We start from the raw sequence: 20,949 nt of genomic DNA on the forward strand, positions 1-20,949 counted from the left end.
GAGCATTTTTGTTGCCTCTCCATCCTTTTGTGAGTGAAGGCAGTGGCCAGATATGCTGTGTGTCTAGCTAAGAAAGAGAGCATTGGTAAACCCAGGAAGATTATTCTATAAGTATTGGAGATGTTTCTTTAAATAAAATCAGGAGAGAGGCTAAGACAACTCTCAGGAAAACTGGCGTGAAACTCACAGAAGTCCCCCACTTGGCCAGGGCTCCTACATGAATCACCAAAGGCCCTGGTGTAATTGCCCCCACCAAAACCCAACATTTAGCATAAGCCTGAATCATCAGCAAAGAAGGAGCATTGGGGAAGATTACAATCTTCTTAGTGGACAGTGGACGGTGAAGGGCTTAAAGCACTGTTAATTCGGAACCCTAAATCCAGCCTTGTTCAGATGTCTATCTGGGCCCACAAGATAGCTCAGCAGGTAAAGGCACTTGCCACTAAGCCCAAGTTTGATTCCAGAACCAACTTGCACATAAAATAAATAACTATAATTTAAAAATTGTCAAGGAACACGTATCTGTGGGACACAGGAGTAAAGGAAGGCAAATCTCACATAGCTGGGAAGCCTGTGTGATAGGAACAGATGGGAAAACACTGGGGAAAGGTGACAAAGGAGCCCAGGTTCAACATGCTGCCTAGAAGCTGAGTGATTTCGGGGTCCAGACTTCTGGGATACAGCACATATGCAGTCCTTTAAGAACAGGACGTGGGGCACATCCACTCTTGAGTGCTGGCACCGCTCCCATGGTTCCCTCCCTTCTGTTTCAGCACACGGCTGCCGGGGCTGAGGGTGGAGGCCAGTCCCTCGTCTCCCCTGGCTCCTGCCTTGAGGATTTCCGGGCCACTCCTTTCATTGAGTGCAGTGGTGCCCGTGGCACCTGCCACTACTTTGCCAACAAGTACAGTTTCTGGCTGACGGCAGTGGAGGAGAGACGGCAGTTCCGGGAAGAGCCTGCTTCAGAGACACTGAAACCCGGGCAACTCCACACCAGGGTGAGCCGCTGCCAGGTGTGCATGAAACACCTGTAGGGTGTGGCCGATCAAACGGCCCCTGCTCTCCCTACTCCCTCACAACAGTCACCTCACAAATCCAGGCTGTCTGAGAAAGGGAAGGCCTGAACCCATTTGCCTGTCAAGTTGTTCATCAGAGTCTCACTTGGACTGGACTACTGGACACTGGGCATCCTAACCCTCAAGCCCAACAGATGAGCCCACTGTGCTAGGATTCGCAGCTCTGTGTTCATCAATCTGGTGCTAATGTTCCATTTGGACATGTATGTGATTATCCATGGGTACCTCAGAAAGATGTGCTGGACCGCCATTTTCAAAGACTGCTAGAGTTCTCCTCACTGCCTTGACCAGGAAGCTCTTTATCACAGCTAAATTATTTCTTTATGATGAGATGTCACCACACATTATTTGACAAGCTAGAACTCAGGGTTTCCACCCTAAAAGTATGGCTCTGGCGGAACACTGCAGACAGCTCAAGTCTGCCCAGGGCTAGCCCTGCCTACTCAAGGCAGGCAGTAGGATTGGGATGAGGAGCCAGCCTATAGCCAGAACTGAGCTGTGATTCCTTCTAGAGTTTGTTAATTCCATGTCCCGTCTTGTCTAGGAAAAGCTGAAATACCAGCATTTGGTCCTAGACAAACCACTGCCTCCTGACTGGATCTCTCCACAGCCAAAGAGACGGACAACTTGGTCTGGTCCAAAGTAGAACAAAGGAGGCAGTAAACGTGACCAAGTTCTCAGTAGGAAATGAGAACCACTTCTCTTTCTTCTTAGCTTAGGGCAGAGGGGTGAATAGACATGGAACTGTCAGTTTTGCTTTTAACTCCAGGAACAAAAAGGTAAATCTCATGTTCCCATTTCTCAGAAATCCCTGATTACTCCAAATGCCACCCAGAGCTATGCAGGCTGGCAAATTGAAGCTGAAGTGTGTTGGTTCCTTGCATTCTGAGGCTGTTCAAGACTTTCTGATGAAAATGGCTGGCCATCCAACTACTCTTTCACGGGTAGCCTTTTAAACTATTTGCAAGTTTTTTCCCCAAAAACTTCATAAAAATCTAGCACACACCACTGTTAGCAGTCCCAAGGCACAGTCTGAGTTGCCCATAAGGTATACTATCTGCTGTTTGAAGCAATTTCTTTTAATTAGCAGTTGCCTAGAACACACTCAGTTACGTGGACACGAAGCACTCCCTTCCGGGTGATTTCACTTCTTTGGGTACTATATAAACTGTGCCCACACAAGCAAAGCATAACCAGTATAATCTGAGCTGTTGTCATTGTCACCTCCTACATAAGTAAAGGATGGTGTTAGCTTTGTACATAGCAAATAAAATTAATGAATGTGAACGTTTGACTTTTTTAGACTCTTTGAAAACCTTTTTCTAATATCTACTCTCACTCAACTTTATAACCAAACATTGAAACAGGGAAAATTGGAAAATGATTAAGTCAAAGGGCAGAAAGTTTTCCCTGGTTAACAGGCCCACAACATACTTTACAAATAAGCATACAAGTGCTTCTATCTTTATCACATGCTAGAGTTCAAGAAGGGGCTTTTTATTCTTCAGTGGCCTCAGGATCATTTACAGATAAATTAAAAGTAGGGAAATACTGAAGTCAAAGAAATGAAATCTTGCTGGGTGGTGATGGCGCATGCCTTTAATCCCAGCACTCGGGGAGGAAGGGGCAAGCAGATCTCTGTGAGTTCTAGGCCAGCCTGGTCTACAAGAGCGAGTTCCAGGACATTCAGGGCTTCTACACAGAAAAAGCCTGTCTCTAAAAAAGCAAGAAAAAAAATAAATAATTCAACGAAATGAAATCTTGTGACTGGAGAGATTGCTCCGCAGCAGAGTGTCTGCTGCACAATCTGAGGACTGGAGACGGGATCACAACACCCACGGAAAAAAGCTATGAGTTCTGTGCAAGTCTTAATCCCAGCTTCAAGGGAAGTAGAGACAGGAAGGTGACTGAACCTTACTGTCTTCCACCCTAGTCAAGAAAATGTGAGTTTCAGGTTCAGGGAGAGATCCTCTCTCAAAAAATTACGGAGAGAGTGATAGAAGAAGATACCCGAGGCCCTCCTCAAGCCTCCACCTGCACTCCGAGCTGTGCACACACACAGGTACATATACACAGATACTGAAAAACTAAATCTAAATTAGATGTCTGCACATATGCATATCTTACAAGTGCATATAAGTTGAATATGTGTGTATGTTTACATATGCATAAAGCAATGCTATGGACGGATAAACAATATCCCAGGAGTTTTCAGGGAAGGAAACTGACCTGTGGGAGGGAGAGATTTTATTGAATACCATTTTGCATCTTTTGAATTTTGATCCTATGGAATACATAACATACTGGCAAAAAGAAAAAGGAAGGAAAAGGAAAAAAGGAAAAGAAACCTAAGGAAATAAATGGGTTGGTCAGTGCTAGTTTCAAGACTCCAGATGCTGGCTTCCTGTGGAATTCTTTAAAGGATGAAGATGAAATGCAGACCCATGAGAAACTGAAAGGGACAACGAAAGGAAGACGGAGAGATGCTGTGGAGAGCAGTATTCTCCACAGCACATGTTCAGCACAATAATCGGATGAATCTGTGCTTCAAAACTTAGAAAGCTGTTAGTCCTCACATGGCTTGGACATGTATTTAATGGACAGATTAAATGCCACCATATGAATAATTCTTTCTAAATATAGTTATCATTCAAAACAATATAATTCAAACAATTTATTTCATCCTTCAAACAAAAAATGAACACTAAGTAAGCGACTGGTAAAGCCATAGCCAGCCCTCCACTTACTTTTGTAAATCAAAATTATTAAATTACAGCCATGCTCAGTCACATGCATATTGTCTAGTGCTGTTTTTACAGCACAGAATAGTTACGACAAAGGCCACATGGCCTACAAAGCCTAAAATATTATCTACCTACTCCTTTATAGAAAAGGTTTGCTCACCTCTGATTCAAGTGATCATGGTTTGACTTAAGGATATGGTGACATCAAACAAAAGTATCAGTAAGGGCAGAGACTGTGGCCTATTGAATAGGTTCCTCCAAACTGGAAGACAATTAAGAGGTGTACATTTGATATATTTGACAAATATTTTGGTAAAAATTATAATTATGTGAAGTACACATTCAAATAATTTAACAAGAGTATTTCTCCCTGGTTTACTTATTTTATTATTGGAGCAAGAAAACAGGCTTCTTCTTAGTACTTATCCCCAAAGAGGTCACACCCGAAAGGATGAAGGAAAACAGTATAACCATCTCTCATCTGCTGGTGCTTGCAACAAGATGGAAGCCGCTGTCTGTCTTCCAAATGCTCCCATTCCAGCTGCTGAAGACTTTCTGCCCCCATGTAAGATAAGCTGGAAGCAACGGATTCCAAATCTTTCTTCTAGACGCCATGACTTTTTCTTTTCAGGGAAGTGTTGTTGCCACTGATTTTTTTATTTCTGAAAAATCATAATTGGCTCAGTCATAATTGCTATTGAGTTTGTATGCTGTTGGCATATCAGGCACTTGCTGACCAAAAAAGTTTTATGTAACAAGTTCTTGTAGAGTCAGATAGAAGGCAGAAGACCTTCACATTGAGTTCTCTCTATCTTACACACTCAGAATCTCAAAATCTTCCTCCAGGTCAAAGTCCTCCAGATGTTCAGTAGAGTCTATGAATTCTGTTGGAATACAAAGATGAGAAAGTAGAAACACTTGACACTTGGGCTGATGTTCTCAATCAAGATACTACCCAGCCACTGCCGCTTTGCCTATCTGAACCAATTGGATAAGGCAAGGTTTATCTGGAGGAATTGTACAATTAGGACTACTATAAAGTATTAGACATTTTCTGTAAGACATGAAACAACCAGGCCTGCTTATACAGAGCTGCACACGGCGGTCTGGTGAAGGCTCACTATGGCACCCTCTTTGTCTTTCTGCTCTTTCAGTTATTTGTTGAGACCAGGTCTTGGGATATCGCTTAGGCTGGCCTGGAATTTACGATCCTCCAGCCTCATCATTCTGAGTGTTTGCAGGCCACAACTACCAACCCAAACCTCTAGGTACTTTCTGAGTTCCCAGGCCTGGGATTCATTATTCTAAAAACAAATTCTAGTCATCTCGAGTTTGCAATGACAATTCCTTTACAGCGTGCTGTGTTCTTTTGGTTAGCAGTCTTTAAAATGAACAAACATTAGCTTCTTCAAAGATTAAAAGAATCAGACTAGACAAGTAGAAATTTCACTTTCTCATCAGCAATATGAGCCACGATTGCTTTTATCTTGGCAGACAGTGGCAACATATGGGTTTGCTGGCCAAGAGCTTACAGAAACAGCTTACCTGCACCTGTGGTTGTCACTTCTGGCTTGGCTGGAGGTACAAAGGGAGGCCAATGTGATGGATGCTTCTGAACTAATTCAAACATCCTCAAATTCTCCTTTAGAATTTCCTGGGTAGACAAAGCAACAGCTGTAAATGCCGCGGAATCACCACACTTCTGTTTACTTGCCAGTTCAAGAGCCTGAACCCTGAGAGTAGTCCAGTAGCTGGCAGGTGGGACCTAGCAAACACATTCATCCTCCACTTGCATCATCTGAAGACCTCAATGAAGGCATCAGTTCTGGATCCAGTTGACAAGGTCAGGACGACATTGGAGCAGATAGCTAATGGAGTCCAGTGTGAAGTGATCCAGTCACAGGGCTCAGGGAATTCGCCAAATGAAGGGGGAGGTATTCAAAAAAGTCATTTAATCAAGACAAAATATGCCCCAAGAGAATTCTGGTACACATCTTCATGCCTTCAGTTCTAGTCCATTTTGTCTTGGTTTAAATGATACAGTCATCATGAAATTGTCATTCTGGCTTTAAGCATGAGTATAGCATTGATACATTCTGAAATGGAAACACCTCCTTTAGAAAAATAATCTTTGGAGCTGAACACATTGTTCAGTGGTTAGGAGCACTCTCTACTCTTCCAGAAGAACCAAATTTAGCACCAAGTACCCAGAATGGGCAGGTTACAACCCGTACCTAAGGCTCCAGAGGATCCAATGCCCTCTTCTGGGCTCCATTGGCACCTGCATACACAGGGCATACTTACACAGACACATAAGTAATGGTAATAAGCATGGATCTTTAAAGAATAACTCTCTTGATTGCATGTGTGGGGGCATATTCCTCAGTGGAAGCCACTGGTAAGTTGTTCTTATTCAAATAATTCAGGCAACCCTAATTAAATATAATGGCTACAAACAACAAACAAAAACATGAAGGCAGAAGGGGAACTTGTTGAGAAGAAAGAGTTTGATGCAAAGGGTTTTTTGAATGCCTCCCCCTACATAGCTACAGCAATAAGACCACTTGTTTTTCCCATAAGAAAGGAATACTAATTCTCTTGGGCTGGGGATATAGCTCAGTGACAGAGCACTGTCCATGAACGTGTGAGGACATGAGTTCAGTCCTCAGAACTGCGGCAATAGTGATAACAAACCACAGTTTTCTTGAACTGGGCATAGTGGCGCATATCTATAATCTAAGTATACCAGAAGTATCACAAGCTTAAGGCCAGCCTAGGCTTCATACTGAGTTCCAGACTACCCTAGGCCATCAGCAATAACTTCTCTCAAATAAATAAATTATTGTAAAATCTCCATTTTTGTTTCACTAAGCTATTATCTGAGGTTATAGATTCAGTTAGGAACATCAGTGTTAGGCATTTGTTCACTGTGAAGAAAAAGATTTCCTCCATTTGGATACAACACGCTGGGATCCTGCAATCCTTTGGTTTTGGAAGACAGAAACAGTTATCAATATAAAACATCTCAGCTGTATGTGTTAGAGACTGGCAGTGAGGGAACTAGAGATTGGTGAGTCAATACAATAATTCTCTTCTACACAATATGCCAAAAGAAAAAAGGAATCACTTGTTACGGACTTCTGCAAATGCTGATCCCTTTCAGTGGTCACATGCCTGTATCTTAAATAAATAACCCAGTTAGTAGAAGAAAATGTCCTCCAAACCACAATGGAATATACTGCATTGTAAATGAACCACCAAACACCTAGAAACATGTTAGTCTGTTTAACCATCTCAATGTTACAAACATGAAATGAAATTTTGAAATTTATGCCCTGGCACTGCTGAAGCATGCATGGGCAGCCCGTATATGGCAGTTCTGTTGAACTTGTCCATATTGGGTTTCATGGTCTAAGTTGATGAGGACAACGGACCAGGTCTCTTCCTCAGGAGGGCACCAGATCTCATTACAGATGGTTGTGAGTCACCATGTGGTTGCTAGGAATTGAACTCAGGACCTTTGAAAGAGCAGTCAGTGCTCTTAACCGCTGATCCATAACACAGTAGGGAAGAAATTGCAATTTGAGGTTAAAGTAGCCCAATGTTAGCTGAACGTTTCTGGTGCCACATGGCCTCTGCAAGGTGCAGCGTTCACCTTCAACACTGAGTGTACACTTAGCTGACACTCACAGGCTTGACTTTCTTCACTCATCCCAAACTTATGCAGAGTTCTCCACAACCGACAGGTTCTTTGTTATCTTAGTTTCCTCCTATTACAACCAAATTATATCAGAATGGTTTTGTTATTATGTATAAGTCATCTTTAAAAGGAGTCAGATTTAGTAGCTTTCAGGTTTACATGCTTTTTAAAAAAATCCATACATCCTTACCTTCTGAACAAGGCTACACCAATTGTCAAAGTCTTTCTCTTCTTTGCAGAAAAATCCCTTGGGTGAGGAAGAAGAACACTATTTAGAATTTCCCTTTACAAGATGGAGATATTGTCCCAGAGATAGGAGGTGGGCCACTTTCTTGCCACACATCTTGCTGGACTGACTGGCTGGGCCCTCTCTTCCTAAAATCACTGGCTTACATATACACATACATAACCATTCTCTCTTTCTTCCCTCCTTTCCTCCCTCCTGTCTTCTCCCTCCCTCCCATCCTCATTCTCCTCCTTCCTCCTGATCTTTGTTTCTTTCTTGCCTTCTCCCTCTCCCATCAACATTGTTAGACACTGCAACTTGAAGATTAGTCTCCAAAGCATGGGGTTAATTTCATCACATTCACACATGCATGTGTGCAGGCATACACACACATTTATACACACACACACACACACACACACACACACACAGAGTATAAAATATTCTATTGCAACAGGATACAAGAGCCAAATAGTACTTTTAGCTGAAAGCATTACTTTAAAAGGTGGCTGACTCTTCGAAAAACTGTCAGAGTTGCTAGAAGCAGCAGTAGCCTGCCCTGACAATCACCCCTCAGTAGGACAAGAGTGGTCCAAAACAAGAGGGGAGTATCAGTCCCTGGTCACTGGTGTTCTGATGTGTGAAACAGGAAATGAAGATGCAGAAGGGCCTAAGAAATACTGACTGCTTCACAGGCAGGAGCCCTTTCAATATGTGTTTGATGGAGGAGGGTTATCTTTCTATGTGTTACTTTCATTGGTTAATAAAGAAACCGCCTTGGCCCAGAACAAAGTGCTGGGAAGAAGGCAATGAGGCAGACACTATAGCTCTCCTCTCCAAGACGGACGCAGGTTAAGATCCTTCCCAGTAAGCCACCACCTCGTGGTGCTACACAGATTATTAGAAATGGGTTAATCAAGATGTGAGAGTTAGCCAATAAGAGGGTGAAAGTAATGGGCCAAGTTGTGTTTAAAAAGAATACAGTTTCCATGTAATTATTTCGGGGTATAAGCTAGCTACCCAGGTGGCTGGGAGCTGGGCTGCGGAAAGCGGCCCACCGTTCCACTACAGATAGCTCTCGTCTCCAAGATGGATGCAGGTTAAGATCCTTCCTGGTAAGCCACCACCTCGTGGTGCTACACAGATTATTAAAAATGGGTTAGATCAATATGTAAGAGTTAGCCAATAAGAGGCTACAGATAATGGGCCAGACAGTGTTTAAATGAATACAGTTTCCATGTAATTATTTCGGGGTAAGCTAGCCGGGATCCGGGTGGGAATGCAGCCCGCCGCTCCTTCTACATGTGTTGATAGCAATCACACTTTCTAGAGCAAATCTGAGTCTTCCTGGATTTGGGCATCAAGAAATAAATACTTATCTCTCAGGGATTCCTCCTCCCTTAATCACTTCCTAGTCATTTCCCACCTTATATTGATATGGCAAACATTTGAGGGCAGGAAGGAATAAGAGGAGAAATGCTAATGCTATGACTATCATTTACACCCTGTTTGCAGTGTCCTGGTCCTGTGCTGTGTGTGTGTGAACGCGTGCACGCACGCATGTGTGTGTGTGTAGATATATAGATACATATATAGATTAAACCTCACGTAAGCAAACAATGAGGGAGCTATTATTTCCCTTGTTCCCAGATATGTGACGACTGAGGCTCAGGAAGGTTATGACTTTTCCTACATAGTTAAGTAGCCAAGCTTGGGTCTTAACTTGATCAGTTTGGACCCAGGGTTAGTTCTTTAACCGTCATATCACAGTGCCTCATTTTGGGGGTGCAGAGCAAACACACTGTTGCTATGCTACCTAACAACTTGGGCAATTGCCAAGAAACCAATGTTTAATAGCTTTGCCATCAGAGCTCCTCCAAATACCTACCAAGGCCACAGAAGGATCCAGGTTCAGAATGCTCATTCGCTGTGGAGGCTGCAGGCAATGGAAGGTCTGATCATCTACAATTCCACTTTCTTCAGTGTCCACAAAGGTCTGGGTTGTGTGAGGGTCCAAGAAAATCAGCTCATCACCTGTTTTACAAAGACATGTTTAATCTTTGAAGAACCTCTGGCCCTGGCCCCACTGCTATCCCAAGGATCCACTTTCCCTGACCCCTCCCATAGCTCTAAAATCCCCTTCCCTTGCAACAATGAGAATGGGATGACAGAAAGCCCAAAGCCAGGGTAAGCATGCTTGAGAGAAGCCACATGTGCCAAAAATCTAATCAAAGAGAAGACTTGACCTAACACATCTTCCCTGAGTCCAAGTTCCAGAATGCAAAGGGATAGGTTTGGGGAAGGTGGGAATGAGAGAACACAGGATGACATGGCAGGCTCTGTGAGCAGCAGTTGCAAAGAGGTGCTGATAGGAGAATTCCTCAAGCTGTGAGCTCCAATGCTACTAGGGGGCACACTGCCTCTTTCAGCATTGGATGGCATCTTGAGATACACAGCTGGTTCTCAGAACCAAACTCAGAGAGCATCTCTCATGATGGAAAAAGCCTTGGCCTCCAAAGGAAATTCTACCCACACACAACAGGAAGCTAAGCTCTGTGGATCAGAACCCACTAATTGATGCCTGTTCATGATTAGCTAGTGGGTTAGTCTTTGTGAGCAGGTCTGTCAGTTCCCATCAGAAAAGACAGCCTTTGTCATATAAACATTGGCATAGATGAACATCACTGGAAAAACCTACTTGGAATGACTGACATTGTGTGTGTGTGTGTGTTGCTAAAGATCAAACTCAAGACTTTGTGTATACTGTGCAAGCTATTCTACTACTGAGCCAAAACCTAAGTCCAAGATGACTAAGTTTCACACAAAAAGGAAAAGCCATGTTTCACTGAACTGCAAAAGTTCAACCTCAAAATGACCTTGGAGGAGATGGAGATGATAAAATGTCTACCTTAGTTCAGTGTTAAAAGAGCAGAAGTTCTTATGCCAATAAGTAGGCATAAATACCTTAGGAAACATTTGATCTCACTGTTCAGGCCCAAGGTCATCTGGGTCTCTATGTCCTCAACTCAGGTGACAAAAGATTTATAGTCATCAAAAAAATGTCCCCAAAGTCTTTGGAATTCCATATGGAGGGTGCATCTATGTGATTCTACTGGTAAAGAATATGTTATGGATGCCTGGTAAGTTCCACTATTCTGTTTCATAGACAAAGATAAACTGCTTAACTCATTTGCCTTTCAAACACTCTCATTTTCAACTGGGGTCATGGGGCCTGTTCTAGTACCTTAGATTGTATATAAGAACCAGAAACGTTCACCTCTGCGAAATGTATGCAATACAGTATCCATTATAAAGCTGTTTTAATGATCTCACTTTGAGCCAGACATATTTACTCACAAATATATAGCTAAGAAGTATGGAAATCAGTGTCTCCGTATGATTTGCCACATGAAAGTCATGGCACAAATTCCTCACTAGACCAGGGTGAGTAAGATCAGTAACCCAATAGCCTCAGATCACACTGAAGAGCCACAACCAAGATGTTCAGCATGAAGCTTGTCTAAGATCTTACAAAATGGTAGTTGTAAAGGGAAGTTGGGGACATAAAGATAGACATCCCAAGAGGGATAGAACCCAACCATCCACCAGGGTGCTATAAGTTGGGTGTTGGGAATGATGATGGCTTGTCATTATATAGCCATATCCTTTCCCCATGAGTGGAGAGAGGAAAGCTTTACAGGCTGCTTCTTTTCAGAGAGTTTCTATAAGAGATGCAGCACAAGACATATGACGTCCACAAGTCGATGTTGTGACTAAGGGTCTCCACTGAGGCCCGTGGAGAACAGGCAGGTTGCTCAACCATCTGCACAGATGGGCCTGATGCTATAGATCTCCATGTGGCAACCTGTACCCAAGAGCAAAGAACAAACAGTTCCTTCTCCCTAAGCAAGCAAAATCTGACAGGCAGAGTATTAACGTGACCAGAGCCTTTCACTTCTACATTTTCTCCAGCTGTCCACCTGGCAGGAGGGCCCTAGGGAAAAAAAAAATGGGAGGTGGGGAGGGCAGACAGAGATAACCAAACTGTGATCAAATCCTGATGTTGCTGCGTGTTAGCTGAGTGACACTGAGAAAATAATCTCTCTTAACCTTCATTTCACTGTGTATAAAATGAAAGTAACAGTCTTTCTCACAGGGGTGCTAATGATGATGAGAAAAGTATGATGCATTCAGTACAGACTTTTCCTCAAGAATACTGCTGATCCATGTTTAGGCAGATCTATCCTTGGGAAACACACAGACACTAAGACAGTGATGGCTGTATATTTTTGTGTCACTTTGTTTGACAAGAACTCCAAAGTTTAAACAAAGAGGGCGTGTGAATGTTCGTAGCTTCAGATTTTCTATTAAGTTGTAATTTTAAGGCTGGATCAATAGATGGCAGCATTACAGAAACAGAGCAGCTGTGTGGCAACCCCCACAAGAAAGACAGGAACAAAGAACTAAGGAAGGACAGCGGTGGCCTTGGGTGGGGCCATCTCTCACTGAACACTTACTATCTGTCTCTTTGCCAAATAGTTTACCATGGGATGACCTAACAGAGAGTCAAGTGCTGGCTTATTTTAAAGGAGAGAAACAGGATCCTGAGTTATCTTTCTCGAGAATTCAAGCCAATACCTAGTAAGAGACTCATGTGCAAAGTCAGCTATGTGTGTTACCATCCCACCTCCTGGTCTCCAAAGAATGGTTTGGGGAGGTGAACAGCATCCTCTCTGCTTTATTCTCTGCGAATTCTTTCGTGGCACTTGCTTACAGCTATTTAGCTCTTGCCCGGCAAGCAGTCTAAGTTCACGGCTTTCTTGAATTCCACTCTATTTCCAGAGGAGAATGTCCTGTGCCTAATGTCTATGGCAATATCCCTCCTCTTCTCACAGTCTACAGTACTCATCGGGGATCTGGGTCTGGTTCTTAATTCATGGTCTGTGGTCCAGCAGCAGCACTGAAAACCCTTAGAAAAACACATCTCAGGCCCCATCTTGAACTTAGTGAGCTTAGTCTGTACCTTAACAGGTTCCAAAAGGGATGAGTGAACAAATGAAGACTAGATGGACCCTCTAGTATGCCATGTGCTAAGGGCCATAAACGTCTCTGGTCACAGCCAGTGAGTTAGGTGGCAAGATTTCCACCACATGCATAAAATGATGAACTAATCATTAGGGCCCCATATTAGGAGATTAGTGGGTTTGTTTTATTTTTGAGACAGGATCTCACTATGTAGCCCTAGAACTCACTGTGCAGACCAGGCTGATCTCAAACTCATAGAGATCTACGTGTTCTGCTTCCCTAGTGTTGGGATTAAAGGTGTGCTCTACCACACCCAACTATAGAGGACTACAGAGGTTTGTATTTTTGAGGCTTAGTGATAGAAAAGGTACAACTCTGTCTTTGCATCTTCTAATTCCTACCTAATCATGGTTCTGAATAATAAGACAGAAAGTATATTCATAGTGACCTGGGAAACCAGCGGATGCTTCAAGGTTGTTGCCTGAACTTCAATAGGAAGGAGATCAGCAAAGGCAGAGTACTGAAACCCCACTGTCCTGGGACCCACATGCAGGAGAAGACCACCCTGAAGCGATGCTGTGACCTTGTGTCTAACCAGAAGAAAAGAGCAAAACTATGCCATCAAGAGGAAAAGAAGTAGAAGCATGAATGGGGACATGGTGTCCATCAAGCACAAGGAAGCAAGAATTACTCTGTATAGGCCAGGTTGGAGACAGAAGGAACTGACCAGAGGCCACAGTATCCCTAGGCTAAAGTAATGCCCACTCACCGGAACTTCCTATATCCCATGAGCACCTTTGCCCCACACCCTTCCCTAGCCCATGACAACTTACTTGCAATCCATCCTTTCTTACCTAAGAATCCTATGAAATAATAGGCGTTATTTGGCTTTCCTCCTAAAGCCCCTAAAGACTGTGGCATCTTAAAACACTCCTAAAGGGAAAGAGAATGCAAGATTCTCAACTCACTTGTGGACTGCTGCTCACGGATCTCTGTGCTGACATGGCAGTGTGATGGGCAGGCAGCAATGGGTTCGAGAAAAAAAGAGACTTACTTTGAATGCTTCAATATACACAGGATTGATTTGGTTTATGCCCAGGCGAAGGGGCACAATGAGCAGCAGGGGTTTCCAAGCTGGGCACATGGTAGAGGGGCCTTTACTCTGATTGGAAGCCGTCAGAGAAGCAGGGGGGCTCTCATCAGCTGTGTCGGCTCCCACGGGAAGAACACAGCACATCTTCTCTAGAAACAGAAGGCAAGAGATCTGGATGAGGCGGGAGTATCTAGCACTAGGGCCCTCATAAAGGTATAACAGAGCGACCTTGCATGCAGCCCTTCATGCCTGGAAAGGCCCTCTCCTTTGCCACCTTGGACCAGGCAGCCCCATTCCCCACAAGAATGCCATGTTATTCCTTCAGCTTCTCGCTCTTCATATTGGCCACTGAGCATTTGCTTAGTGGCTAGCAGGTATTATGGGCATGTTCCAAGGATCTCATTTCTAAATTAGTCTTTGAGGGCCTTGGAGTCAGGGACTGTGTTTTCGGTTTTCCTACCCTCCATGGCAGAAATAGCAGGCCTGGGCCAGGGCAGGCCTCTATGATCCATCTACTTGTGATTTGACAGATCATACATACTTTCACTCCTGCAGCAAAAGCCGTGGCACACCTTTGAGAAAAAGGTTTTCCTTTTCAGAAGACTGAAAAGGAAGGGAACAGAGCCACTCTGCTCTCCTGGGCTACCCTGTCCTTGTGGGGCAGGCCGCAGTATCTTTCCAACTCCAGATTTCTGAATTAGAGAAGGGACCACACCCACCAATGAGAAGGCTAACAGTCTATGGACTCACTGATATCTTCAATGACCACTGTGTTATCCATTGACACATAAACAGCCAAGGAATTCCATTCGTCAAATAAAGCGAGTTTTCTGTGAAGCAACATATAATGAAATCACAACTAGAAAAGATGAAAATATTAGTTGGAAGTGGTACGCTATACTCCCAGCATTCCTAATGTCACCACACACGGAGCCCCAGAAAAACCTGTGTTTGGGTTAGCTCTGGCTTGACAAGAGTTCTGGGAAATTCCATGTCTGGGGATTTGCAGAATACCACAGAACCACTGTATCTGAACTTCTAAAAGAAGGTCATGCTTTATAAAATGGAAAACTCTACCTCATCAAATGACAGTATTCCTAGTAGAGGAAAAAGAAATGACATCTATGTATCTATCCTGAAAATTTCAACATATTTTGTTTCCTTAAATAAAAGACATTCTCAATTACTGATTTCCTTAAAAAAGAAAAACAGTAATGCCATTAAAATATATATTGGAGGCTGGCGTGGTTCAGTGGCAGAGTACTTGATCAGCATGTATGAGGCCCCGGATCCATCCATCCATCCCTAGCACCTAAAGTGTGTGGGGGGGGGAGAAAATGGGTGTACATGTGAGAGAATGTGTGTGTATGTGTGTGTGCACAAGAGAGAGAGAGAAAGAGAGAGAGAAGAGATAAGGAATGGGTATACATGTGAGAGAATGTGTGTGTGCGCACGTGCATGCACGAGAGAAAGAGACAGAGAGAGAGAGAGAGAGAGAGAGAGAGAGAGAGAGATAATGGGTACATGTGATAATGTACATGTGAGAGAATGTGTGTGTGTGTGTGTGTGTGTGCACGAGAGAGAGAGAGGGAGAGCAGAGAATGATGTCAGGATGTCTTCCCTCAGTTGCCTCTCTACCATATTATTTTAGTCAGGGTCTTTCACTTACCCTGAACTCACCATTTCAGCTAGACAATGACCCCTGCAATCCTCCTGTGTCTGTCCCCGAGGGCTCGGGTTACAGGCGCATGCTCCTTGTTCTTTTCTTATTACATGGCTCCTGGTGATCCAAACTTAAGTTCTCATACTTGCACAGCAAGAACCTTATCCACTGAGCCATCTCCTCAGCCCTCATTACACTTTTAATTTACTAATTTTAACTCAGTGCCTTTCTCAAAATAACAATGATGTGATTATATGGTCTCTGGTTTCACTTACAATCGTTATTACTACTTTTTCTACTTTCGGATGGAGTGGAAGTGACAAGCATTCAGTAGAAACTAGACTTTGAATTTTGAATTGGAACTCATTCCCAGGGCTAGTCACACATCGTGTAAGACCCTCTGGTGATGCCGAGCAGGGGTAGGGAGCTGCAGCTCCAATCAGCCAGCGGATCCTCAGGGGAAACAGCTCACTTGTTAAGCTAGAATGTTCAATAGTTTAGATATAGTAAATACATTTTGATTTCCAAATGATGATGTCTGTCTTTTACTGTGTTAAGGAGCATATGTGCTATTGTTAACAGAGGCAATCACAAAAAACTCTGAGCATACTTAAATCCTGATGAGAATGGAGCTAGATGAGAGAGGGCAAAGGGACAGATGGGACATAAAAGAGGAAAGGGATCTTGGGGGTCAGGCAATCAGGGAAAGACAAGAACAACCAGGTGTGGGGAGACAGGGGGAGGCAAAGCATAAAGACACTTTGATTGCAAATGTTATAATGATATCTAACACAATATGCTGATTTTAAAACTAAATTAAAAACGACCTTCCATTTGTTTATTGCTAGAAACCTCAAAATATGAGACATAGAAGAAAGAAAAAATTTTATCTGAAACCAGATTCAGGGCTCAGCTTAGTTACTCTAATATTTTATACATTCTTCTCTGGATCTGTTCCTACTGCACTTCTGGAATACTGCCAGTTCCTCGCTCAGCAGAGGCAAGGATGCCCAAAAGGTACTCTGACTAAAGCAAGAAAGTGGACTCAGTGAAGTCGCATCGGTAGCAGGGAATAAAGCCAAGATACAAGTTTTCCTGGGTCCCCAGGAGATCCAGACTACTCACCTCGTATGCACAGCTCCACAGGCTGTCCACTGAAGACTGGTTAACCGCTGAATCAAAGCCCCTTCTCTACTTTATACGGAGCCATAATAGCCAGGAATTCAAATACACTACACCAAAGGAGGCCTAATGATCTCCATCTTCTGATCCATACATCTAGCCCCAGGTTCTGGCTGCCAATTTCATTTATTCATTGAGTGCTTACTGGGTGCTTCTATATAGTAGGCAGTTGTATGGACCACTGCTACAGAATGAACAAGACAGATGCAGTCTGCCTGCAGGGAGTTTTCATCCACTGGCAAATTTCCAGAAGTGAGAGAAGTTGTGGGTACTAATGACACTCACCCCATTTACACTGTGACCCCTCTACCTCACCTCTTGGTAGAACACAAATTGTGCAATATAAGATGGCAATTATGAAAGTATCATCTTAAACTTGTGAACAGATAACAAACTAATTCCAAGACTGCCTTGGGATTTGCATCCTCCAATAGGCAGTAAATTCTTTGCGGCGAGGACTGTGTCTGTTATCTCTGTACAGCCAGTACTTAACACAGCAAAGGCACCCAGTAAATGCTAAATGAACTAGTGAGTTTTTTTTAAATACTTTATTTAGGGGGAGGTACATTCTATGGTGTGTGTGTGGAGGTCAGAGGGCAACTTGTATGGGTTGGTTCTCTTCTTCCACCATGTGGTGGTTCTCTCCTTCCCATGTTTGATCTCGGGTCATCAGGATTGGCAGCAAGCACCTTTACCCACTGAGTCATCTTCCTGGCTCATTAATGAGGTCTTTATTACTATACAGGATAGGAGCCTATTTCTTGCCTAATGTAGTTAAGCCTCCGGCACTTAGTATGAACCTATTAACTTCAAAAGACCCACAGGCTGACGGCTCCCTGGCAAATGAACATCCATCTGTAGGATGAGAAACAGAATGAGTCCTGGAGTATAGTCACCTGTGCTGATACCAGTGACTACAGCTCTGATACACCTATGCTTATGCACATCAAAGGAGTATCTGAACAAGATGCTAGAGATGTTTCATGGCTTAGCAGGAAGGATGGCATTGCAAGCATACTTAAGAGAATGGGAATTTAGCTGGCTGGGGCGGTGGAAGCATAAAAGCAAGTAGAACAAGCAGGCAACAGACTTTTACTTACTTTAACACCTGCGCGACTGTATTTGGTCCAAACCATTCGCCAATTGATTTCCCTTCTCCTACACCCATTTGTGCTGTTGTATGTGAAAAAATTAACAAGTTAGCAAAATACCTTTTGTGAGCCACAGACTCCTATGGTTTTTTTTTTTTTTTTGGCATGAAAAAGACAGACAACTTACTGAAGCTACATAGAAGGTCGAGAAAGAAAAAGTTCACAGGCAACAATCTTGAAAATCTACAAAATTTGAAAGTACAAATCTGATGATCTTACCCATCTGATGGATCGAATAGCAACAGTCTTTTCTATCTAGGAAACACTGCAGAATCCTTTGGTATTCTTTGGGCTGTTCTTTTTGTTTCTCCCAGTTCCAATCTTTTGCAGGGAGAGGGGATAAAAAAGGGTTAAAATCAGTCATAACTGTTATAACCAGGCAATAAATTAAAAGGAAAACAAGAGAGCTACATCGAGGATGTAGGATGGTGAAGCTGACATATTTCTGAGTATCTTTCATTTAGATAGCAGATGCTGCAAAACTGACTTCTGTAGATTTGGTGGGTATAAAGTAAAAGCCAGGGCTGTGGAATGGAGCTCACTTGTCTAGCATGTGTGCGGAAGTTAAAAGCTGAGGAAGGAGCTGAACAGAGACTGAACTTGCCCCAAGGGCTGGAGCTGGCCAGCAATGACATAACAACACTGTCACAAAGCTATTTTCTGGCTGCAAGGATATAACCCAGACGCCATAGTGTCTCATCTCTACACAAACAGCAGTGGCTTTTGTCCTTACATTCTGGCACTTTTGCCAAAGGGTCTCATGACGGGAAGTGCTATTCTGATATATCAAAGTTTATGTGGAAATAATAGACACAATTCACTGCTAAGGAAGTGTTTTTAAAAATTGTATATTGAGAAGGGAAAGAAAAAACCTTATAATATCAGTATTCAGAAGGTTAAGGCAGAAAAATTTTGATGTCATTGCCAGTCTAGACTATATTGTGAGTTCAAGATTAGCCTAGGCTATATACAGCAAGACCTTCTTTTCAACAAAACAGCCAACCAAACACAAAGCAGGAGGGAGATGATTCCATTGGTAAAGCAATGGCCAGCATGAGGACTGGAGTTGGAAACCCAGCACCCATGGAAACAGCTCAGTGCGGGAGTGGTATGCAGTATAATACAGTGCTGCGGAGAGAGACAGGAGGCTCTTCAGGGCTTACTGACCAGCCAGTCTAGCCAAGTCAGGAAGCTCCAGGTTCAGCGAGAGACCCTGTCTCAAAACTAAGGAATGAATTAATGACCTTGGCCATGTACATGAGTCTACAGGATCATCTTTGGATCTCTCAGTTCCCTTTTGCACATAGTTTCTCTGAACCCAAAATCTGAAGCTTCAACTCTATCATATCCACTAGGACAAACCACAGCCAACTTATTTCAATAGCTACTGAACCATCTGGTTCTGGGGAAATCTTGATTAACTGGTAGCTAAGGATCACCAAATACTTTTTGATGACTGCCACATGAATACCTCATCTTAATTGTAAAGTGACTGAATAAGAAAGAACCCCAAATCCTCAAAAAATTACCTCTTCTAATTCATTTTAACTACAAGCTCTATCCAAATCCTCCCTGCTATTTGCTTTTCTGCTAAGCAACAGTGACTGCTGACTGTGGAGATTTTTCCAGCAGGCTCCCTACTTCAAGAATTCACTTTCAGATCTAACTCACCTTCAAGTTTTTAAAAAAATGAATTAAAAGGAGTAGCAAAACAGTTCAGCAGGTGAATGTGCTTGGTTCCAAGTCCAATGACTTGAGTTTGGTCTCCAGGAGCTTCATGGTTGAAAGAGATAACTGATCTCCACAAGCACACTGTGGTACAGAGTGCACGCACGCACGCACACACATGCACACCCCCCACGCACGGTAAATAAGTAATAAAAATAACTTGTAAAGATGCAACTGGGAAATAAAAGTAAGCCAATCTCACAATGACAAGTATTCATATGTGGAATCTAGGGAGAAGAAAGTAGAGCATGAAAATAAAAGAGGGATTATGGGGAGGGTAAGAGGTGGGGAGGAGGGATAAGGAATGGCAATAAAGGGTCTGGAGAGATGGCTCGGTGGTTAAGGGCACCATGCTGCTTTTGTGAAGGACAGAAGTTTAGTCCCCAGAACACAGGTCAGGTAGCTCACAACCATCTGTAACTTGAGCTCCAGGGGATCAACACCCACTTTTAGTCTCTGTAGACACTACATTCATGTACACATTTGCACATTCACACACATACATACAAACATAATATTAAAAATTAAAAATAATTTTTTTAAAAAAAGAAATGGTAACAGAGAAACTATGGTCAAGATACATACAATGTATGGAAATGTCACAATAAAATCTACTACTTTGTACAATTGATATATGCTAGCAAAATGAGGGTTTTTCTGTTAAAACAATAATAAGTCTAGCTTAAGAAGTATGTGTAGTGTACTTTTTGGACACAGAATCAAAGTATAAGCATTTTAATCTCACATCTAAGCTGCTTGCCCTTGGACAAATCACCTCGCTGCCATGAGCCCCAGTTTTCTTGTCTGTGGGTTAGAAATGATGACAGTACACACAGAAAGCAAGCACAGAATAGCAAAATCCCAACAGGAAGGCAAGAAGCTGGAAAACCTCCCCCAGCACTTTGCAGATCCTCTGTAAAAGCTGGCACAGGACCTGTGAGTCTGCACAGTGAGATTAGCAACAGTCAGCAAGCTCGGAAACTGGACTTTTACTTCAGTGTCTAAACTGGTGTCTATCCAAGATCATCCTCCAGAGTCCATGAAGAAGCATGCATATGTCACAGAGAAAATAAGAATAAGAATAACCAGAAGGTTCTTAAATAATGAAGCTGCCTCCTGAGGAAGCTAATTTAGGGATTTATTCATTATCAAATGGACATACTCAGTGAACCAAAACCAAAATAGTACTGGCTTCCTCATTAAGCACTTCCTTTAGGTCACTTATATCCTGAGCTACATGGGTATTTTAAAAAGAGTTAAGAAACAGACTGATCACCACACCCTTCTTCCTGTTTTCTTTGTTATCTTCTCATTTTGTTTTGGTTGTTTTTTGTTTTGTTTTGTTTTGTTTATTGAAACAA

The 20,949-nt window shown here is 42.9% G+C and overlaps 2 protein-coding genes across 4 annotated transcripts in view; one reads left to right on the top strand and one right to left on the bottom strand.

Moving 5' to 3' along the window:
* Col4a6 (collagen type IV alpha 6 chain) overlaps window positions 1-2,363 on the top strand; it is a 314,700-nt gene extending 312,337 nt beyond the window's left edge. For both annotated transcript variants that reach the window (XM_048428528.3, XM_085685130.2), the window contains one exon: window positions 774-2,363. In XM_048428528.3, coding sequence (XP_048284485.2) covers window positions 774-1,034 — 261 coding nt within the window. In that variant the 3' untranslated portion in view covers window positions 1,035-2,363. The remainder of the gene's footprint in view (window positions 1-773) is intronic.
* Window positions 2,364-4,183: 1,820 nt separating this feature from the next.
* The window catches only part of Atg4a (autophagy related 4A cysteine peptidase), a 54,381-nt gene continuing 37,615 nt past the window's right edge, over window positions 4,184-20,949 (bottom strand). For both annotated transcript variants that reach the window (XM_048428530.3, XM_085685131.2), the window contains 9 exons: window positions 18,080-18,181; window positions 17,810-17,882; window positions 14,615-14,694; window positions 13,826-14,013; window positions 13,626-13,704; window positions 9,635-9,780; window positions 7,711-7,767; window positions 5,366-5,474; window positions 4,184-4,704 (listed from right to left, as the gene is read on the bottom strand). In XM_048428530.3, coding sequence (XP_048284487.3) covers window positions 4,634-4,704; window positions 5,366-5,474; window positions 7,711-7,767; window positions 9,635-9,780; window positions 13,626-13,704; window positions 13,826-14,013; window positions 14,615-14,694; window positions 17,810-17,882; window positions 18,080-18,181 — 905 coding nt within the window. In that variant the 3' untranslated portion in view covers window positions 4,184-4,633. The remainder of the gene's footprint in view (window positions 4,705-5,365; window positions 5,475-7,710; window positions 7,768-9,634; window positions 9,781-13,625; window positions 13,705-13,825; window positions 14,014-14,614; window positions 14,695-17,809; window positions 17,883-18,079; window positions 18,182-20,949) is intronic.

Source organism: Myodes glareolus, chromosome X (genome assembly GCF_982192425.1).
Source record: "Myodes glareolus chromosome X, mMyoGla1.1, whole genome shotgun sequence".
Lineage (NCBI taxonomy): Eukaryota > Metazoa > Chordata > Mammalia > Rodentia > Cricetidae > Myodes > Myodes glareolus.